The sequence below is a fragment of the Hesperophylax consimilis genome, chromosome 16 (genome assembly GCF_061612785.1).
Source record: "Hesperophylax consimilis isolate HC1 chromosome 16, BYU_Hcon_1.0, whole genome shotgun sequence".
NCBI classification, from domain to species: Eukaryota; Metazoa; Arthropoda; class Insecta; order Trichoptera; family Limnephilidae; genus Hesperophylax; species Hesperophylax consimilis.
In genome coordinates this window covers 32,612,043-32,635,598 of record NC_142851.1, presented here as the reverse complement: position 1 = coordinate 32,635,598, position 23,556 = coordinate 32,612,043, and the positions used below count along the sequence as shown (strand labels likewise).

General features: G+C 38.1%; 2 protein-coding genes and 1 long non-coding RNA gene across 3 annotated transcripts in view; 2 read left to right on the top strand and 1 right to left on the bottom strand.

The window, feature by feature from the left end:
- Sptz (zinc finger FYVE-type containing 26 spastizin) overlaps positions 1-7,491 on the bottom strand; it is a 33,171-nt gene extending 25,680 nt beyond the window's left edge. The window contains exons 1-3 of the mRNA XM_089641146.1: positions 7,180-7,491; positions 5,335-7,000; positions 4,197-4,327 (exon numbers count right to left, since the gene is read on the bottom strand). Of these exons, the coding sequence (XP_089497272.1) occupies positions 4,197-4,327; positions 5,335-7,000; positions 7,180-7,236 (1,854 nt within the window). The 5' untranslated portion in view covers positions 7,237-7,491. The remainder of the gene's footprint in view (positions 1-4,196; positions 4,328-5,334; positions 7,001-7,179) is intronic.
- LOC149417056 (uncharacterized) lies at positions 1,508-4,185 on the top strand. The gene is made up of 3 exons (XR_016303422.1): positions 1,508-1,587; positions 2,397-2,582; positions 3,431-4,185. It is a non-coding gene; the product is annotated as an uncharacterized LOC149417056 (long non-coding RNA).
- Positions 7,492-8,422: 931 nt separating the features above from the next.
- Positions 8,423-23,367, top strand: CLS (cardiolipin synthase). Its single transcript, XM_089640744.1, has 5 exons — positions 8,423-9,102; positions 9,280-9,417; positions 11,867-12,082; positions 21,961-22,056; positions 22,889-23,367. The coding sequence occupies exons 1-5, from the start codon at positions 8,671-8,673 to the stop codon at positions 23,042-23,044; spliced, it is 1,038 nt and encodes a 345-aa protein (XP_089496870.1). The 5' UTR covers positions 8,423-8,670; the 3' UTR covers positions 23,045-23,367.
- The last annotated feature ends 189 nt before the right edge of the window (positions 23,368-23,556 follow it).

Genomic DNA, 23,556 nt, shown 5'->3' with positions numbered 1-23,556 from the left:
GATTTGAGAATGATCACAAAGTTGAGAGAATTTAGTGCTAAATTTAAAACTCATCTTTTTAGCTAATCTTATCCGTCAAAGTCAGAAACCTTTCACCTTCACAGTCCGAGACATTATAAATAACGGTGTAAAAAAATATAAAGAATTGTTGATAATTTCGTTTTTAAACCTATATATATTACGGTCAATACTTTTTTACTAGATATGTTATGGTTTTTTTCACAGGTGTAAGATATAGAATAATTTTCTCGGTTTACCCACGTAACGTAGTCCTTAAAAGGACTTTTAACTCCTGACGTTTCGGACAGATCTCACTGTCCATCTTCAGAGGCCTTATGTCTTGAATTTTGTCTCAAATTGATCGCTTTCGCGTGTCTGTTCGATCCAGAAATCAAAACCTAAGTGAGTGCTTATCAATTCTTATTATGTCTAGGACGGAGTACACGGGATGAAATTGATTTGACGGTGGAGGGGGTAGGGGCGGGGCCGGCAATATCAGGCGGTTTATGTGTAGGGACCTGATTGGATTGCTTTAAACTAATTGGAGGTACTTCTGAGAATTTAGGAAATGCTGTTTTTGGGGGATTTTAATCAATTAAGACTTTATAATTAAAATTTTTAGATGGACAGTGAGATGTGTCCGAAACGTCAGGAGTTAAAAAGTCCTTTTAAGGACTACGTTACGCGGGTAAACTGAGAAAATTATCTACATATATATATATATATATATATAAATATATATATTTTTTTTTTAAAGAAATACAACATTCCTGGGTTACGGATAACCTGACAATATTTGAAAATCTCCTACTACCACCACCGTAAGCAGAAAATGTTGCCTATGTTGTGATGGAGGGCTTAGCCAATCGAGGAATTGAACACACGACCGGTCTTAAAGATGCTGTCAGAAAGTCGGAGAATTTGTGTGTATTTCCGCTTCTCAATAAAATCCTAATAAATGGGATAGTTCTGAATGTATACGAAAACTAAAAACTGTTTTGGAAAGGTGATGACAAAATTATTTTAATTTTTTTACTATCTGTCTATAAATAAAAATAAAAATTTAAAGGTTCATTTGTTAAAAATCTTAAATCTCCGAAAGTTCTTCATCCATTGACACAATACACACAACAAACAATTGATTTTGACACAACATTGCAACAGCAACGCGTGGCGGGGTACAGCTAGTTAAAAATAAATATCAACTCTAATTTTGTTACAAATAAATAAATAAACAATAATGGGGGATAAAATAGCAACTGTAAAATAATGCAATTTGTAGGGTTTTTAATATAGTGTCCTCTACATACAAAGTCGTATCTTTTCCAAGCCTAAACTATTAATAAGAGTCAGTTTATTTGAAATAACCTGTCTGCTTTCTGTATCCATTAGCAAATAAATGATTAAATCTATTTAGGTTCTAGCGTAGGAGGTCATATTTATACCAGTACTGCGTCTGCGTTGCAGAATGTGAACTTTATGAACAACTGCTGTCATTCCATGTCCTCGACAGACTACCATTCGGAATCCAAACATTGCTTGAATGGCTTTGGCTATATTGAGCAACCCGTTTAGGTGAACACTCAGGTACTTTCCATAATTAATTGGTGTAATATCAACAAATATATTAAATTGATACGGTTCTGGCTTGGTAGACGTAAAACTAATAAATACGTCAATACCATTAAAAATATTATGTTTATGCCGAAATACCAGAATATGATCAACTAATTTATTATTAATGCCAAATTATACATCCAAGGATAGTGCAAGCAGTTGGTTGTGCATTGATTGTGTTTTATATTAGAAAAATAAAGTTTGCTTGGCACCGATAAATTTGCTTGAAGCTTTGAGCTGCGTATCGGCCATATTGGATAGAAACATCCAAAAAACCATCTAGTAGGAAGGTACATAATCTATTACTCTAAATTATTCTAAATTATGCATAGTATCATTCATAAAGTGTGACTGTTAACCCTTTTTATTTATTAGGCGCCAATACAATAACAATACGTACGTAGCCAGTTTAATCGTTGACAGCTTTGAATAATATTCTCGTTTAGATATTATATTATAACTGTTTTTTTCAGTTGCGTTGAAGGAATATAGCTATTATTTTCAACGGCTAGTTATATTTTGATGCAGTACTGGTATAAATATGACTTCCTAGACTAGAGCCTAAAGAGATTTAATAATTTCACCAGGGGTGCCCAAGTTCATGGGGTGAGGTTTGACTATGTCTTGGTGACGGATACGTCTGCCCACCAACTGTGGAACGAAGACAGACTGGTCGAGGGAGACATTTGACCTTTCCAGCAGGACTATCTCGACCCATCGCCGTGCACTTCAGTAGGAGTGATTATTTTTATGTGTGCACAAACGTTGAACATTTCCAGAATGGGTACCGGAATCAGAGCTAAACCAGACCAAGGCTTGCTGGGGAAGAGTGGGGATAGACTTTTCAATATGTTCGTTAAAGGAACGCCTCCATTACCACTTAACAATTGCGAAATTCTTCAAAATATTTGGATTCATCACCTTAGGAGTAGCCATTTTGATACTCTTCTTATGGTGCAAAAATGGTAAGCCTAAACATCATCATATATTCTTATTTAAATTGTCAAACTTCATTGATACAGTTTTGATATCTATATTTAAGTTGTTACACATATATCAATTAACTTGGTCAACAACCAAATATTACATTACAAATACGATAATGCCAGCTCTCCTTAACATAAAGTTCATAATCTAGGAAACAAACATGGGCATAATGTGCAGGTATCAGTGAGGGTCGGTGACTTGTCAGGGTGGCATTTAGGGCTAATACTTTTATGACATACTTGTATTTGATAATAATGTTAAAGTGTCGCTTTTCGTCAACGATCTAGATCTTTTAAAACATATAAATTAAATAAATTACAAGATTGTTGCAAACTTAACAAACTTTATTTAAACATTAGCAAATGCCACAAAGATTTTTCAGAATAAATCAACATTTCATCTTTCAATATAAAATTAACAATGTTTCCCTCACCTGTCAATGAAATTCATGATCATGGCATTATTTTGGAATCGAAATCTAATTTTGCAAGCAATAGCTTATTTATATATTTATAAAATAAGCAAAGTTACAAAACATAACACATATTATGTATATCACATGTTTATAAAAGTCTGTATGGGCGTATAATATAAATATATAAACTGTGGGTAGAGGTGCATAAATGAGATAATCTTTTCTACACGGTAGCCAGATTTCTATTGCTACTGGCTATAAGGCTGTGACAATTTTACCGATTGTGAAAAAGGTTGTGGGTTGGGGGCAGCAATTTGTTTATTTTATTGTTTCTTTACATTGTGTCTTTTTTTTTACGTTAGAATTTTTAACCTCACTAGGACAAGCCCGAGTAAAACAATTATTTTTTAGGTTGGTGCTGCTGCTGTCTCTGCTGTTCACTCTGCCACCCAAGGTTAGTAACGGACAAGATGAAGGAGTACTATGCACAGAACCCTCCGGGCTACAGCGCTGCCGAGCACGAGAGCTACCAACCCACCAGACGGGAAACATTACTGTACCACGATTTGGAGAAGTCCATAAAGAATTTATAAATACAGTCTTATCTCTTTATTTTACTTGTGACTCACATTGAACAATATACATACATAGATAAATGAAAACTTCAAGCATTTGGATGGCTAAATTATGCACTATTAAGTTGATCAATAAATGTATTGTTATCAATTTCCGTTGAAAAAATATTGTACAGAAATTAATGTCATTATCTCTTGTACATACAATAATTACTGTTGTGTACATAAAATCATATTTACACTCTTTTGCAATCTTATTATACATTTCTTAAAGATGCTGTCAGAAAGTAGAGAATTTGTGTGTATTTCCGCTTAATGTAAATCCAAATTAATGGAATATTTCTGAATGTATCCCAAAACCAATAATTGTTTTGAAAGGTGATGAAACACGCCTTCAAATTTTATTATTAGAAATACATAAACGTATAATTTTTTAAATAATTATTGCAGTCACTCAACTGACCCAGGACATACATATTATGAACTGTAAAATATATGTCATACACGAGTTGTATTATTATTATATCTGATGTGCAGATAGTAATACATTATGTTATTGTAATAACATAACAACAATTAATATATAAGATAAATATACTGACCTCTACAATGGTATTTGCTTTAGAGAATTCTCCAGCTTCTAAACAAATAGCCAGCAAGCTACTGGGCGAAGAGAGCATCAGAGATATGAAGTCTGGTTTGTCTACATTATTGTAATCATTCACTTTCACAGCTGAAAACATTTTAATATTCATTATATTATGAAATCGTTCAAATTTACAGCAAAAACTCAAAGAGATTCAATGAAACCCTCATGCGAGGTTCCCATGTAAGTATGTAAGTACATACTAAAGAAGTGTTGTTTAAATAATGTTTTCAAAAATGAAATATTAAAGTAGTCTAATTTGGAACATAGTTTTTTTATTTATTAACTCCCATGCCCATGCATACGAAGCAAAATTTTGCCTTGCGATATTACTTCTACTGGATAAAAATCACTTTATCAAGTATGGTATAATCTCTTGGCTTTAACAATAATATATTTTTATTTAGTGTTGTTTCTTGCCGGTCCCTGCGGGTTAATCTTTGGAAAAAAAACAGTACAATTTTTATCATTTTTCTCATTATACCAAAAATACAGCCAATTATAGATTTCCTCCTTGTGATAAGAAATTAACAGAATTATAAAATAAAACAAAAACCATAATAAAAATATTGTAATAAAATATGAGCCCAGGTTGTAAAACAAAATAATTTAAATTTTTGGAATAACTTAATGAGTAAAAGATCAAATTGTAATATTTAATCATTTAAGATAATATAAGTGATTGGTATGATACAGATAAATATAACCGAAGAGATAGGGTCGAATTAGCTAGAGATAGAGCAAAGCCGGCAAGGCTGAGGTCTTGGGTTCAATTCCTAGATGCAATTGAATCTGTTTCAAATTTTCATTTGAGAATATAGTCTTCAATGAAAAAATTAAATTCGTAACAGAATCACCTAAATAACAGAAAAAGTTACTCATGACAAAATGTCAGAAAAACACATTCATTCAGCTTGCAATAATTATTACATATTTTGTTTAGAGTTAGTTTTACAATGATCCGATTTGAATAAAAAGGTTTTCCCACATAAGAAATTTTGTCCAGCTCTTTCAAAAGAGTTATAAAAGATTTTCAATGTACATAATATTTTACGGTAATATAACAACAAAAATACTTTTAAAACGTTACTTACCTTCTAATTCTGCTAATTTAGATGATTTTAAAAACTCCTCATTTACTGATTTACAGCGCCGTTTTCTTAATTTAACCTTCTTTTTCAAGGCAGGGGCTGCATTCCTTGATTCATCGTCGTCACTACTAAACTGGGCCACGTTATAGAGGCTCGATATGCTCGTTGGCTTCGGAGGCGTCTCAACCTTCAGACTAGTGATGAGCTGCCATCGGTACATAGCGTTAGAAACATTCTTTGTAAATAATTTCATTATTCGTTCGTGCCCTGCTTCAGTCTTTTTCGTTACTTTATTGTTTTGAATATCAGTCAACGAATGTTTCACCAAACTCAGAATTTCTTTGACAATTGTAGGCTTGCACACGAACCCTCTGCTTTCGGTAAATTGCTTCGAAAGACTATTTTTCATTATGAAATATGAACTATCAGAGTGAGAAGCTATGTGTTGTCCCACCATGTTTTCCTCGTTTGAGAAATATTCATAACGTAAAAACAGGCACGAAAATATGTTCTGAAGAATCTCCAAACGGTAACTAACGGGGTGTAGATTAGAAATCATAACTTTAACCTCTTCGATTTTGCTAGCCATTGTTTCATTGTCATTTGCGCCATCTATTTCAAGTAAAATAATATCAATAATAGAGGTCATGATGCAATACGCATTATACGTCATGATGTCCCACTGAGATTGCTCTTTAGAGCTGGGCTGTTGATTTTGCAATTTGAGTAGCATGTCGTTGTTTAAAGCGAGGGCTTGTTTAACCTTGAACCAGTCCAGATGCGAAAGATCACAGTTTTGCGAAATCACCGACAAAGCGCTGTTATTTTGCAACTTTTCACACCATCCGAAAAATATCTTTCTCTTCGAATTATTGAGACAGAACTTAATCAAATTCAACTGCCTGTATATCTCATTGATGTACAGCAGCAAGCTCTGCTCGCAATTTTGATATTCCAGGATAGAAAAGAGATTTTCGAGAGTACTAAGGTTTGAAGAAATATCCCAATTTTCTGTACAATTGTTTATCATATTGATCAAAACTAGTTGCCATATTTTTTTGATGAACGGTGTGGAATGAATCAGAGTGCCTCCTTCATCAGTCAAAACTTTCTGGCTGTTGAATAGAATTTCTAAAAGCCAATGTTTCTTGAAACCAAAGCACAGGTCTATCATTTTATTTGGGTCTAGATTCCAGAAAAATTGCACCGGATATTTCATTTCATATTCCGTGAAAGATTTTATGACACTTTGGTCTTTTTGTGCAATTAGACTGAGGTATGTTTCCTTGCTGTAGCCCGCCAGAATTAACTTGTGAAGTTTTGGAAAAACATCGTTGAAGATTCGCTCTTGACTCTCGGGATGTACTTCTAGGTGTGGTATAATAGAGAGGAGGCATCCTGTATTGTGTTTTCTGTTGTTATTTGTACAATCTAATATCATTTCTAATAAAGACTCTATTTCATCCAGGATTAAGTTATCGATAATTATCGTCACACTTTTAGATGATGTGTATATCTTGCGGCGTTTAAAATGTTCAATGTATTGCAAAGTTGCGAGTTGGTTGTACTTGATGCTTCTCTGTAAATATTCCACACATTGTTCCGAGAGTGTGGGTCGGGCTTCATCCGTTAATTTGGTTTCAGAGTCTTCAAGGTATGATAATAATTCCTATTTTCCAATGAAAAAACAATTTCCATTAAAAGCATTTGAAAAAAAAAACATTAGAATGAAACTAAGAGAAGATTCTTTGTTCAAACTGTAAATAGCTCAAAGGTGTTATCAGTGAATATGTAAACATGTTTACGAAATATTAACAAAGATATTATATTGATCACGGTTTGTCTTACCTCCAAAACTTCCTCAGACCCGCTGTCACTTAGCGATAAAATGTATTTCGCCTCCATGGTCTAGTTTTATAAATGTAAATATTTTTATATTCATTACATTATTTTCTGTCAACTCCTTTGTGATTTAACTGGGTGGGTTTTTTCTTGGGAGAAAAATTAAACTACGCGCTGTATCATAAATGTCGTGCTAGCTAATGAGCCAGAAAAACGAAGAGACCTGATAAAAATAGCTTAAACGAATTACTATTTACAAAATAATATCCAAACACAATTATTATGACACTGATGTCATCGGGGCAGTTGTCATTTTTATCAGCTGGTATTCGAAGTTCAATGTTGCCAACAATAATTACAGGAGATCTGAAATGGAAATAGTGATTACTTTAATTTAATTATTGGTGAGTGAGTGGTAGAGGTGAGTCGTGCTAGCTTGATACTTGGAACAACGAGTACAAGCAAGAATAAATACTTATTCAAATACCTTATTCCCTGATATTGCGCACTTGTACCTAATTACCTACCTAGCATGCACGTCGCCCGTACCAAATTGTGCAATGCGACGCTTGTTGGCGCCTGGCGGGATAAATATTAAGGAAGAGGTCAATAAGTGATAGGAAAAATACGAATTCAGAAGGTTTATTAATAATTTATGTAAATACCGCCTAAGAGTCCCAACTGCTCCCTGTATCATAACTGAGTCTGGAAACTGTGAGACAATGGCATCCCCAATCGGGGTATCTTGAAATGCTGAAGGTTGTGGGGAGGGGAAGTGCCTCTGGCTATTACAGTACTCAAATACCTGGGAAACATTCTTATTCTTCTCTAGTCCACTCTAGTCGTGGTTTATTTATGCTCTAATGCTCTAGTCTGCTCAAGTCCAGTGTTGCCAACAAAGGCGATTTATCGCCATTTAGGCTACTCAGAACGAGAATCGGCGACGAAAAAATCTGAAAGGCAACTGATCGCCGATTAGGCTACCTCAGATTTTTTTAATTTTAATGGAAACATGTGTAACAACCCCCCCCCATGGATTTCGAATAACAAAAGGAGGAGTCAAGCTCACGTAGAATATTTGTGGGGAATATGTGGGCAGAATTTATGCGAGCTCATTAGAATTACTGCAACTGAAATTCGGCTACATTAGGCTACTAAATGTTTGAAAAACGGCGACATTAGGCCAAGATCCGTTGGCAACACTGCTCAAGTCATGCTCAAGCTCAAGTCCATGATGGTATTGAGAGTGGTATATTTATGATGGTATTTATCTATGGTGGTCTTTTCGGTGTTTTGTAATATTATGACTTTATAAAGTTTTTTAATAATACTTCAAACTTTTAACGTGTCTGCTGTGAACAATCGATTTCTCCAATATTTAAATGAACCGTACAATGTGATTTATCACCTGTTAAAATCATAGTACACAAGTCATGATAATATTATGAGTTCGAAAAGAGGTTAACCTATCTGTCATTTTTCTAAAAAGAATTTTAAATGAATTCCTTCACGAGAACCTGCACCTTCCGAGGGTTGCTTTTTCAGAAGTTATCTAATATAACTATCCCAAAAAGAAATGAACGTGCCAAAATATTCATAAGGTCTAACGTGTTTGCAAATGGATTATTTTTCACGTGTAGTTATCCTGGAAATAATGTCTTATGCCGATCATACTCTTCCGATGATAAGAAGCATGTCTACGATTTCCAAAAACAAACAGACTTATTGCAAAACGTTATTGAAAAAAATAAAGAAAAATTTAGGGACACTGAGCTAAAAATTAGGCAAAAGGGAGAAGATTTGGTGAAGGATTTCAAACATCAGAAATACATAACTGAACGGAAAATAAGGAGAAAAAAGGAAATAATAATTAAGGATATTTTAGAAACAAAATCGAAAGTCAGAGAAAAGTTTGAAGAAGTGATTGAGGTAATTAAAAAAATTATTTGAATATTATGCCTCAATGGTAGACTTTAAACTCATTAGAATCATACATAGATTCTTATCAGACCTTAAATTAATTTATTTTGAGCAATATTGTATTTATAATATACAATGATTACAAAGCATTGTAAATCTATTTGACCATGATTCATTTCATTTCAGCGGGAAAATGTATACACCATTCCCAATTTACTCTGCATCACCCGAATTGCCATGTCTCCATATCTGGGATACATCATTTTGCAAGAACAATACAATTTAGCATTAGGACTGTGGGTCCTTGCCGGATTCACAGATTTGGTGAGTGTTTTCTTCAAATCTCCCTTACTCACTGCCATGAATATACCAATAAGTTTGGTTTACTTTAACCCATATATCAAATACTTAACATAACATAAATCTGTAGCGGTAAGCTACTAGAATAATACCTAGTGCAACCGAGAACTTTCAAGAGTTTTAGTATAAGCAGCGCCCATTACGCAAAGAACCTTCTGGACTCTACCGGCTCTATATAAGCATTGTCGCGCGGCGTGTGTGGCGTGGCGTGTCGCGTGTCTCGTACACAGCAGGAATTCACTACTATCCATCGAATCATATCTGATCATATCCACCGCCGCCGTGTCAAGCATCGGCCTAGGCCTGGCGACACTACGCCGGCATTATCTACCGTCAATATCAGCAAACGGCTCTTTCATCTCACTGGATCATCAGGAAGACCCTTGGTCTTCACCGTCAGTGATGAACATTACCATTCACTCCAGTCTCCGCCCGCAGCGCGTCGAGCTACCAACTCTATCACCATGACCACACTCCACTACCGTTCATCTCCGCTTCCACGGTGTCGAGCATCGGCCTAGAGGATTCGCCACTGATCATCTCCACTGCAGCGACAAGCATCGGTCCTGAGTACAAGCATTGTCAGCAACAAACCACTACTACATTGGCTACTCTGTGTACTCTGACTACCTAATAAAGTCACTGTCATACTACCACATCTTTCATTTGTCTCTGCCTACAGTCACCCCCAAAAATCTACCATAAAACCTAAAATTAAAATGAATCAGGCAAACACTTAATATGGTTATAAACTCGCCAAGGCTAGAGGGACTATTAATAAGACACTGCCACCTTCCTGGAATGTGCCAATATCTCGCTTTGTGGTACCAGTAAACTTCGCCAAACACCTGGTGAACATCATTAAAAGGAATGGGCTAACATCGAAGACCTGAGCCTATGACCAGTGACCGACTGAAGCGCCGGTTTCGGCCAATAGATGAGTTTCAGTTGCGGTTTTGGTTTCAGCCAAAAGTTAGCCAAAACCTGCAGAAATGCTAATTTTGTGGTATGTCAGATCACATTTGATTCTACTCGGACGCGCATGTATGTCTCTAAAATAGCTTAAATATTATTTTAAAAGAATCTGTTATAGTATAAAAGTTGCCTTAAAGCCCAAAGTTTAAAGATTTTGTAATTTTAGAATATTATTTATTTTTGTCAAAAGTTTATTGTTTAAATAATAGTAGTTAAGTATTGTATTGCCACTATCCAACATAATGACTATTAAATATTAGACTGATTTGTTTACTACAGTCAGTAGTTCTAAGATTGTGTTGACTGGTTTTTATTTATTTTGTAAATAATTTTATGAGAAAGCAAAAAGTTAATCAAGTTAAACTGTCACATATAATCTTAGCTATAATACTGTTTTTTTTTTTTTTTTTTTTTTTTTAAGTTGTTTCCTTTACGCGTTCAAACGTTTCTATTGAAAAATTTTTTTTTTTAGTAGTTTAAATTTTTAATTTTTTTTTGAGTAATTTATTTTTTTATTTGTATTCTACTCAAGCGAAACGATAGGAAAACCTTCAATTTATCTGAAGCATATTTTTTGGTATTCATAATGTACACCAATTCGTTATAAAGATTAATCAAAATAGTGATTTAGCACTAAGCTTCGCCTTAAATATCTCTTACAAGTTTAACAATAAAAATGCCTAATTTTGGGGTATAGAGTATTTCTTAACTTAAATAAGTTTCGGTATCGACCGAAACTAGAACAGAAGCTGAGGCTCGGTTTCGACTAAAAAAATTTAGTTTCGGTCGGTCACTACCTATGATGTAATCTCCACTGTCATTCTTTCAATCAAAATCATGTTCTAGATTAGCTGGCATACTTGGTTGAGTGCCTGTTATTTCTCGCGATCGGAACTCCCGCTTTCTGGGTGGAGATTCTCGCGCAGACGGACGCCCTCCCCCCCCCGCGGAAACCGTAGTAGTAGAGACTGTACCAACTCAACATAACCTAACCTAATCTAACTTGTCTCGACTTGATTAAATCCACTTAACCCCACCCTTTTATGACTCCTTTTTAATTACCAACTCAACAAAGTATGCCAGCTAACCTGAAACAGCTAACCTGAAACAATAGGGGTTGTGTTTTGTTTTGTGTTGAATAAATTAAAAACCGGTTTTTGTAATTGTCATTTTGATGAATGGGTTTCTTCATTCTCTTCACATTTCCTTGGGCTATTGGTGCTTTTCACTGCCAACAGTTGTTGCGTCTCCCTACTGGCTTCCTCGGTGTGTGTTCTATCCTACATCTAATCTACGTTGATTGTTTGTCTTACTCATTTGAGTTTTAGACTGTCAATCATTTGAGATTGCCTCAACATGAGGTAACAGTTAAGTAGGTCCACCTAGCAGCGTAAGTTTATTACATATGTAGGTACTTATCACATTTCCCTTATCCCAGCTGGACGGCTGGATAGCCCGCCGTTGGAAGAGCCAGTCCACCAAGATGGGCAGCTTCCTGGACCCCATGGCCGACAAGGTTCTGGTGGCAACCCTGTTCCTGACCCTCACCTGGCAAGGTCTGATCCCGCTGCCCCTGACCTGCCTCATCATAGGCAGGGACGTGGTGCTCGTCGCGGCCGGGTTCGTGATTCGCTACAACAGTCTTCCTCCACCGGTGAGATTAATTTTTATTTATTTGTGCAATTAAGCCCGTCGTCCTACGTGCCAGTCGACATAAACTGAATGCTGTAAGACTCTGCGCAGAAAATTAAGTTCACTATAATAAGGTAAAGGTCTGCAGCGCAGTTCAGTGTGGAACTTTTCTGCGCAGGGTCTTAATAATAATAATAATAATAATAATTGGATTACTTGTATAGCGCCGTTTTTGTGCAAAATCACCTCAAGGGCGCTGTACAAACTTATAATACATTTCTACAGTAATCTATGTTATTACTTAACTATTTATGGAGATAATATACAGTACAATACTTACCTGGTAGGTCACTTGAGATTAACACTTAATTAACATTATGTACTGCCGTTCCTCATCCAGAACATATATATTATGTGAGAGACGACATGTCGATTCTTGTCATAGTGGTCTGATCCTACTTCCTTTTTCCTGTTTTGGTAATCCTGGGATGACATCATCTACTCGCTCTGTGATTGGTTGTTTGTTTTGTCACCGGCAGTTGGCGTCTCGCGTCGTTTCATTTGTCAATTGACATCGAAATTCTTTCGAATGTGGTCGAATTATCTCGCGCTAAGTTTTTTCAAATACATAAGTGCTGAGATAACTCAAAAACGAGTGAAATAACTTCCTTGAGAGTGTTTCCTTTTCGTGAAAAGAAAAAATAGTGCTTTGTGTAGATTACGCGTTGTGCATTTGGCGGGAAGAACGCAGTATAACGGTCAGATTTGTTGCGTCATAATGTCTACCGTAGTTCCGACGAAATCTACGCACAAACGCCGTAGCGAGGATATCGATTCCTCCTCTACACACAGACGTCGCAGCGAGAATTCGGATTCGTCTTCGAGTTCGGGTTGTTCGCGGCCTAAAAACAAGAGGCGCAAAAAGAGATCGCAAAAGAAGATGCTCAAGAAATTGACGCGCCAGTTAAGCGATCTGCAGCGTTTCGTGTTCAGGCGAGATGCCGCGGCCGCCGGCAATTCTGACGCCAGTGAGTTTGAGGGTTCCGAAATTGACGGCGAGTCTTTGTCAACCCCTATAGACGCGCCAGGCACCAGTGCTTGTGGTACATCCGCTGCTCCGATTTTTCGTGTGCCGGATCCCACAGTTGCGTTAAAGGAACCGTTAATGGGAGCACCGACAGATGCTATGTTAAAGATGGTGGAGCGCCTGCAAAATTTTGATACTCCCGGTTGGTGTAACGTACGCTACGCAAAGGCATTAAAAGAATATGCAGCAGACCCGGGATTCAAAGAGTTGGAAGTAAATTGCGAGCTCAATTCCCTCACGCCGGCATGTGCTCAACTCACAGGAATGGAAAGGGCCTTTGCAGCAATCACTCACGTGGCGCTCCAACAAAGGCAGGTCATCCAGGACTCTATACAGAGCGTCCTAACCTGGAGTTGTCAGCCTGACACCGAACTTTCGCCGAAGACCCTAGCGGAGAAATTTCAGGATGTCCTTGGGGGAAGTATTGCAAAAAACGATGCAATCCTTCAGATAGCTTGTGGGAAGCGGGCGGAAATCGTTGAGCGGCGACGCCATCGTATCCTGGAGTTGTGCAAAACTCCATCGGAGAAATCAGCCCTGGATAAAATTCCTCCAACGGTATCGCACCTTTTTAATGAAGACAAGCTTGTCTCCCAGTTGCAGAGACTTGGTGGGGCAAGCAAAGTCTTCAGGGCTCAGATCTCGCAGACCCCAAGGGTTGCGAGGCAACCCTTGGGGTCTGCGAGATCTGACTTGGAATCTGTGTCAAGGCCAAATAACAGAACACAGACTCAATGTGCTTCTGCAGGAAATCTGGGTTTCACCCAATTTCCATATCAGTACCGGCGGGCAGACCCCGGTCACCACTCTGGCCCTTCCTCCTCTTCCAGCAGAGGACGGAAATTTCGGAGGCCGACGGGGCGTGGGCAGACCTCGCACCGTCGTCCCCGAAACAATTGACAATCAGCCCAGGCGATTTCAGGGAGGGCAATTGCGAAGTTCTTTAGAACAATGGCGTATCGCAAATGCCCCCGACTTCGCCCTAAAAATCCTCAATGGCTATCGGATCCCATTTTGGTTGAGACCTCCATTGTCCAGACCCACTCAGGTGAGGTTGCACAATTTCACCACAAGACAAACACCCGAAATGGACATACAAATAAAGGAGTTGCTGAAGATGGGAGTGCTGGAACCAGCACCCATGAATCGGGGTTTTCTCTCCCAGATGTTTCTGGTGCAGAAGAGCGACGGGACCAATCGTCCCATCATCAATCTGAAAGTGTTGAACGATTTTGTGCGAGGGAAAAAGTTTTCCCTGATCTCCCACTTCAAAGTACCCGACTTTTTGCAACCCGGAGACTATACGACAAAAGTAGATCTGGCGCATGCGTACTTTCATATACCAGTGGCAAAGACCCATCGACGTTTTCTGCGTGTCGTGTACAGAGGTCAATGTCTGCAGATGACATGTTTGCCCCAGGGCTTGAGCAGTTCCCCTCAAATTTTCGCAGCAATAACCAATTGGATCGCAGAGATCCTTCGAAAAAAGGGCATTCGAGTTATTGTGTACTTGGACGATTTTCTCCTGGCTCATCAGAGTCAAGAAACTCTCCGACTGCAGACACTAGTAGTGTTGGATTTCTTACAGTCGCTCGGCTGGACCATCAACATAAAGAAATGTGTTCACCTACCGACACAGGCGATAGAATATCTGGGAGTGTTATGGAACACTGGCCTCAATCAGAAGATGCTAACCAGGAACAAGTGCCGGGCAATATGGAAGTCGTTGCAAAAGGTTACGACAAGGAAGGAATGGTCCCTGAGGGAGGCGCAGAGCATCCTAGGACAACTGAACTTTGCAGCGTTTGTGGTTCCCAGGGGTCGCTTGCACTGCAGGCAGATGCAGCTCCAGTCACTTGCCATGACAAAGCTCCCACTCCGGAAGAAGGTACCTGTAAACCTTGCAGTACTGGAGGATCTAGATTGGTGGAGGCACAACGTGAGTACGCATTCCCTTATCCATTTCCCCAAAGCATGCCACTTCATTGCGACAGACGCAGCAGACAGCGGGTGGGGGGCGCAGGTAGACGACATCCCACTCTCAGGCTGTTGGACACAACAACAAACCAAATGGCACAGCAACCTAAAAGAAATGTTTGCTATTCTCCATGCATTGAAGTACCAGAGAGCCAGTTTGAGCAATTCTACTTGTCTCATTCAATCGGACAACAGAACGGTACTAGCATATCTACGCAACGAAGGAGGTACGAAATCAGTGAACCTCCTTCAGTTAACGTATCAGATTCTGGAAGTAGCGGACGCGCACAACATAAGGATGGAAGTGTATTACCTCCCGGGACGATACAATGGACTCGCCGATCATCTTTCCCGAGGGACCTTGTTACCAGAATGGCACCTTCTACCTACAGCGACCGACCAGATATTCTGCCTTTGGGGCAGACCCATGGTGGACCTATTTGCATCCAAGAGAGCTCATGTTGTAAACAGTTATGTATGCATAGACCCCACCGACACAGCAGCCCTATATCACAATGCTTTCAGCAGGATTTGGTGCTTCCCACTGGCATGGGTATTTCCACCGCCCTGCTTGATACCGAGAGTCCTGGAACATCTAAACAAGTGTGTCGGTATTTACCTATTGGTAGTACCGAGGTGGCCCAAGGTGTTCTGGCTGCCAGATCTCCAGTCGAGAGCACTAGCTCCACCTTTACAAATAACCAACCTACTCGACAACCTGGTGGATATCTCGACAGGTCTTCATCCTCCTCAGATTCAAAAACTGGAGATGGAAGTATGGAAGATTGGGGCTGGAGAGGAGCGCTCAATGAATGGTCAGAACACGAGAGAGGCCTCCTCAATGCTGGATGGCGATCTTCAACGGTCACCGCATATAAATTAGCATGGAAGAGGTGGGGCCAATGGTGTGTCAAGAATAAGGTGGATATAGCTGATCCTTCAGGTTCCCAGTTGGCAAGATTTTTAGCCAATTTAAAACTTAAAGAAGGCTTGGCTCCTAGTACCATTGCTCTTCATAAGTCAGCCATTTCAACATTAACCAACCCAGAGTGTGAATCGCTAAGCAGCCATACCTTAGTTAAACAAGTGATGAAAGGTATAGTTAATACTTCTAGAAAGAAGAAAGCATTGCCTATCTGGGACCCTAGACAAGTTACTGTATGGTTGAAAGAAAACCTTACAGAGACAGTTACTCTGTTTGAGGCTTCTCGAAGATGCGCTGTCATTCTTTTACTGGCATCTGGACGAAGAGTGCACGATCTTACTCTGTTACGATACACACCAGACAGTTTCGTGGACAATGGGGACCATATTATACTTTGGCCAGCTTTTGGATCTAAAACTGATTCTACTACTCGTCAGCAGTCGGGATGGAAGCTTAAAGCTTCCTCAGACCGAGCTACAGATCCAGTATATTGGCTCCGTAAAGTATGCACCTTATCTAGAGTAAGAAGACAAGAATCAAATTCCATACCAAATGTATTTATTTCAACGACGGGCCCGCCAAAACCTGCCTCAAGAACAATAATTGGAGGATGGGTGAAAACAGTACTAAAAAGTGCTGGCATTGATAAATCAGCAGGGAGTACAAGGTCTGCTGTAGCATCACTGAGCTGGTTAGAAAATTGCCCCATTGAAAAGATCCTGGAAAGAGGAAATTGGAAGAGCGAGAACACTTTTGCAAAACATTACAGAAGGGAGGTAATGGAAGGAGGTAACTCTTTGACATTGCCATCTCTCACAAATCTGTTTGAACCTATAACCTCTCACAATTGACATCAGTTCTGTCACCAAGGCGATAACAAACACTTCTCACATAATATATATGTTCTGGATGAGGAACGGCAGTACATAATGATGGAGTTTTACCTACCATTAAAACTCTTATTATGTTGCCTTCCTCATCCAGAACATATATTTAATCACTGCTTGGTGAGATTATAATTGACAAATGAAACGACGCGAGACGCCAACTGCCGGTGACAAAACAAACAACCAATCACAGAGCGAGTAGATGATGTCATCCCAGGATTACCAAAACAGGAAAAAGGAAGTAGGATCAGACCACTATGACAAGAATCGACATGTCGTCTCTCACATAATATATATGTTCTGGATGAGGAAGGCAACATAATAAGAGTTTTAATGGTAGGTAAAACTCCATCATTATCTAATTGTTTATTGGCGAAATTTAGATACAGGATTTAGGACTTAATTGGAAAATTGAATATAACTGGACTTTTTCTTAGGAATGGTATATTTAATTTAAGGGTACGACAGCTTAAAAAGGTAAGTTTTTAGTTTAGACCTGAATTCTGTTGGACTTGTTATGGATCTTAGTTCCGGAGGGAGTTTATTCCAAGCCTTCGGCCCAGATACTCCGAAAGCGCAATCACCAAACTTAGTACTTGGTTTGCGCTTAGGTTCTATCAGTCTGCCTACAGCTGATGATGTTGCTGATCTAAGCGTTGACTGCCTCAGACCAGTGTTTTCCGGGACGCATAGTTCAGAGATGTAGGGTGTGGCCATTTCATTGATGGATTTAAACACCATCCAGCACAGTTTGTACTGGATTCTTTTAGGGCACTTGAGCCAGTGAAGGTTACGAAGGTATTGTAAAATGTGCGAATATTTTGAAACCCCGGTTATGAGCCGTGCTGCTGCATTAAACACTGATTGAAGTTTGTCAATTTGATATTTTGGAAGGCTGGCATAAATGCCGTTGCAGTAATCGAGACGTGAGACTACGTTACGAGTTGATAAGTAGTTTTGTTGCTTCTGTAGGAAGGTTTCTTCGGACAGACTTGAGTTGTCTTAGGTGAAAAAAACCGGAGCTTACAGTCCTATGTATTTATTTGACTTTTAAATGAAAATTCTGAATCTAAATTGACACCGAGAAGTTTGACTGTTGTTTTTGGGATGATATCGCTGCCGGAAATAGTAATAGGTGAATTGTCTATGAAATGTTGACGTTTGTTTGTGGCTGCCCAGAGAAACTCAGTCTTAGATGGATTGAGCTTCAGCTTGTTTGAAGACATCCAACGAGTTATTGCTTCTAGACATTCAGTTATACGGATCTTGAGACTATTGATTTCATTTGGAGCTCAGTAAAAATAAACTTGCTGATCGTCAGCGTAGCAGTGAGACAAGAGACCAAATGACTCGATTATTTTGGCGACATCATTTATAAAAAGGATGAAGTGAAGTGGACCCAAAACGGATCCCTGGGGTACTCCTGAAGAAAGTTTTGCGAAGTTAGACAATTTATTTCCAACCCTCACGGCTTGTAAGCGATTGGATAAATAGGATACCAGCCAATTTTTTATGTCGGAATTCAAACCAAATGTTTCCTCTAATCTCCTAATGAGGAATTCATGATCAATCATGTCAAACGCTGAACTCATGTCTAAGAGTGAGATAAGTGATAACTTACCTGACTCTACGGCAAGAGTTATGTCTGATAGCATACGAAGTAGTCCGGTTTCAGTTGAGTGGAACTTTCTGCAGATTGACGTTTTGCGAATAATTTATTTGAATTCAAGTGACTGGTTATTTGTGCGGCAGTAATTTTCTCCAGGATTTTTGAAATAAATGGTAAGTTTGAAACGGGTTGATAATTACCTAAGTTATCGGCGTCTAGTTGTGAATTTTTCAGTATTGGTGTAACTACAGCTGACTTGAGTGGTTCAGGAAAGTCACCCGTGCTCAGTGATTTGTTAAAAACGTGAACTAGGAATGGAGTTAAAACAGTAGAACATTGTTTTAATAACCATGTCAGTATAGGATCAAAACTGCACTGTTTATTAGGCGAGCTTGAAATAATTTTTATTACTTCTTCCAGCGTTGTGGGTTTGAAGGAAGACAAAATTCCTTTAGAATTTAAAGTGAATATTGGCGGAGGGGCGTGAGATGCGGAAGCACGAATGGATTCAATTTTTTCCCGAAAAAAAATTGAGAAGGCTTCTGGGGTAATATCTATTTTCGTTGGAACAGTGACTTCGGAAATTATAGTCTTTATTGAGTTCCAGAGACGTCGCGGGTTGGTTCACTCAGAGTTAATCTTTTCTTTCCAATACTCTCATCTTTTGGAATTAATTTTACACGTATACTGTTTTTGAGCAAGGATCCGCTCGTCTCTCGTAGTTACAGACGAGTTTTTCCTATAGGTCCTCTCTAATTTCCGCATAAGTCTCTTCTGGTTTCGACATTCATCGTCAAACCAGCCGTCAGACTTTCGAATTTTCCGTGTTTTTGATGATGTCGGGGCATATTTATTTAACAGACATGAAAGTGTTTTATTATATGTCTTGACAAGTTCGTTAGGGGTCTTTGTTTCCCAAACATTGGGTGTACATAAGAGAGAGGTCTGTAATTCTTCCAGAAAATCACTAAAGCTAAATTTACGCCATTCCCTTGATACAATTGTTCTATATGGTACTTTAGGCGGGTTAAAATCAATATCAATGCAAACAAGCCGATGGTCTGACAGTCCTATATCACGAATATCTGCTGAAAGCGGTGGATCACTGTTCTTTGAAATTAGTACATCTAATGTACCACCAGCATCATGTGTTGGGACGTCGACCCATTGGTGGCATCCAAAGCTGGCTAATAGATCTAAGAATTTAACAGTGTTTGGTGATGTCACGCGCTCGAGACAAATATTAATGTCGCCTGTAATAATGAGTGTGTCGGAGAGTCCGACTGAAAGTTCCAAAAACTGTGAAAATTCATTATAAAATTCGACAGAGATTGGTTTCGATCCGGGCCTATAAAGGGTGCACAATATGAACGACGTTCCTGAAGAAGAAACCCTGCATCCAATATACTCAAACGTGTTAAATGTACCGAGAGCTACTTTGTTTAGCCGTAATCCTGGTCGGGCTATTATCGCGACACCCCCGTGATTCACGTGTGAGATATTGTTTGATGGTATGTCCCCACTAGATCGGACTTCTTCAAGAACCACATACCCTAAAGCTTGGAGTCTCTTAATTGAGTACGAATCACTGTTCTCGTGCCAAGTTTCTGTGACCGTAAGGATATGGAGTTTTTGGTCTCTGTAAATATCGTCCACAACCTCTAGTTTGTTGTAAAGGGATCGCGCATTCCAGGAACCAATCGCAAGCTGTCTGCTCCTATAGTTGGCATGTCGTTCTAATCTAATTTCATTTTAGTTGTTGTGGAATTTATCAGAATCGCGGAGGGCTATAGACGGTAGGTAATTCTGTTTGTCGATTGGTCCGACTACTTGAACACCCTGTACTGACGAAGACTTTCATTACTATTGTTATTATTAATAATTATTGGAACGTATTGTTCCTCCCTGCATAAATATTTTGTTTTTGTCCACCGCGACACCCCCTGTATCTAAATCTTACAGCATTTGGTTTATGTCGATTGCTTACCGATCCGTGGGATGACGGGTTAATATGTCGTATCCATATATAATAGGAACTAAGAGAGATACAACATGGCAGCGTGCCAACTTAAAGTGCACAGACTATCTTAGCGGCGGAGTCAATGAAAGTTGTGCATTTAGTGTGTTGGTAGAAACAAATGCATGACGCCGCTTTGCGTAGACACGATTTGCAGTAGTATGGGTGAAAGATGTTGACTTCATTCGTTGTGCATGCTGTTACATACTAATAATGGTTCATAGCCCATTTCCCGTGCTTCTATTATGTTATGGTTGTAATAAATCATCAAATTATTTCCCCATAACGATAGGTAGAGAGAATAGACCGCCACACAATTCTGTCTTGACACACAATCTTGCTTCATTCACATTAATACTTGTCTCATACATATTCTTCCGTTGTTCATTCTGACTCATGACATGGTCCGACTCCAGTATTTATGCTGTAATTTAAATCCATTACAATCTTCGTAAGATGGAGGAGTCAGTGAAGGTGATAATTGGGTACTGAGATTTATTGCATTATAATGAATGACACATTTAAAAAAAATCTATGGCATTAAATTTTTTTTCCTATTTTTACTCCGCATCGAAGGCCTTTAGTTTTCCTTCAGAGCCTTCTTCAATCTTTGACGATATTTGGAAGAATTTTTCAAGGAAAAGATGTTATGAACTTGGGATTTAAATACTATTTTGTATCAGAAATCTCCATTGCATAAATGTGATATGTAGTATTATTTGATATTGATAATTATATAGATCAAGATCTACATGGTTCTCTGCCAATCACTGTTAGAATACGGTATTATCGGATGGGAAAGCAAATGACAACATTCTAAATCAAATAATTAAAACCCAAAAAGCGATAATGAAAATAATACTAAAATTCACTGTAAGAATCACGTCAATTAAACAATTCTCATTTACCTTAATAAATACAAGATACAAGAAATAACAACTGTTATGTATATTAAAAACACTAGATCTCAGGGTCAAAAACATATCTAACAAGTACCTATGATACTAATATAACATTTGGACAAAAAAGCTTCATATACTATGGTACTAAACTCTACAACAAAATCGCACCCTTATCAAGAAATCAAACATTTATAAAATTTAAATCTCTAATAAAAAGCTGGATACAAAACATAGGGAGATTAGAAATAGAAAACATACTGACATCAAATTAATACAGAGTGAAACCGGAAACACACTACATAATGTATTTAATTCTTTCATACTATTATTATATCATACATATTATTCAATTTTAATTTGTAAATGAATCTTCAGCACGGCAGATCCCAGTGATGATATCATTACTTCTATTTGTTACAAAAAAGAAGATAAAATAAAACATTTATTATTACTATTATGCTATATTGACTAATTTGTTTTTGTTTTAAATTGACAGCGTACATTATCCCGCTACTTTGACGTGACGCATGTAACAGCACAACTTGCCCCCACATTCATCAGCAAAGTTAACACTGCTATTCAATTATTATTGGTGAGTTTATTTCATGTAAATACTTTTTATGTTTAGCTTTCTTAGGAAGGAGTCTACTTAAAACCTTAGACACAGTATGCGCGCATAATTTGGGCGTGGCATATACATATTATATGTCGGGGTGACACACTATGCTATAATCTTTCTCAGGAGAGGGGGTCAGATCAATTGGGGAACTGCCGCGGAATATCATTTCTTTGTATGGGATCTTAATTTAGATTTGTTCTGAGTCTAATATGGCTTAAGTCTCTTGAAGTGCACGTTTGTGCAGTCTGACAAGCGGCAGCACCAAGATGGTTCAAAGGTAAAATGGCAAGATAATTGGGCATTGTTAAATCAAAATATTATAAATTACACATATTTATGTGGAAGAAACGGTGACCGGATAGATATCCGATAGGAGATCCTCAAAATGACAGTTCAACACACCTACAAAAAGTGATATAAAGTCATGAAAAGTGATGAAACAAAAACTTGTTTCATCACTTTTAATGACTCTATATCACCTGGTGTGTTTAATTGTCATTTTGATTAATTATCATGGAACCGGAAGAAACATGCACTTTAAGGAAATTAATATATAAATTAAAGTATGCATAGTATTTAAATTTACGAATAATGTAAATGTTTATAAAAATTGAGTTATCTAATTTTTCTTATCAAACTGTCAAATTCAGGAGTTAACCATAACCAAATATATGTATGAATGTATAATTTAAATGTAATTTGTTCCAAAATCAGTTTAGCCGTAGTAAGTGCTAATAAAGTCACCACTATTTGAGAAATGTGGGGTAAATTTTATATTCCTTCTCAATATTCCGATTGTTTTTAGGTTGGCAGCACACTAGGTGCCCCCGTGTTCGGTTATGTGGATCACCCGGTGCTACAGGGACTCTGGGCCGTCACAGCAGCATCCACCGTTGCTGCAGGACTAAGTTACGTCTTTTCTAAGAATACCTACAAATATATAAAGCAGATGAAAAAGTAATTATTTTTAATAGGGGCAAACTTTGAGTCATCGTCATATTATTTATTTATTAAAATTTTTATACACCGCGCCCCTAGCACAAGCATATCGATAATGTCGGTAACTTGTTATCGTACTCGAGCAGGACTCCAGATCACCAACGAATAAGCTACAGCTCATGTCGATTGAATTAAGCCTTTTTAGTCATTATCATCAGTTGTTTGTTTGTTGGTGATCTCCTGTTGCGGATGACCGATGACAAGTTACCGACATTATCAATAAAAATTTTACCAATATGCTTGTGCTAGGAGGATATACGTTTGTTGGATTAACTGGGAGAGTGGGAATTACCAATATGCTTGTGCTAGGAGGATATACGTTTGTTGGATTGACTGGGAGAGTGGGAATTACCAATATGCTTGTGCTAGGAGGATATACGTTTGTTGGATTGACTGGGAGAGTGGGAATTACCAATATGCTTGTGCTAGGAGGATATACGTTTGTTGGATTGACTGGGAGAGTGGGAATTATGC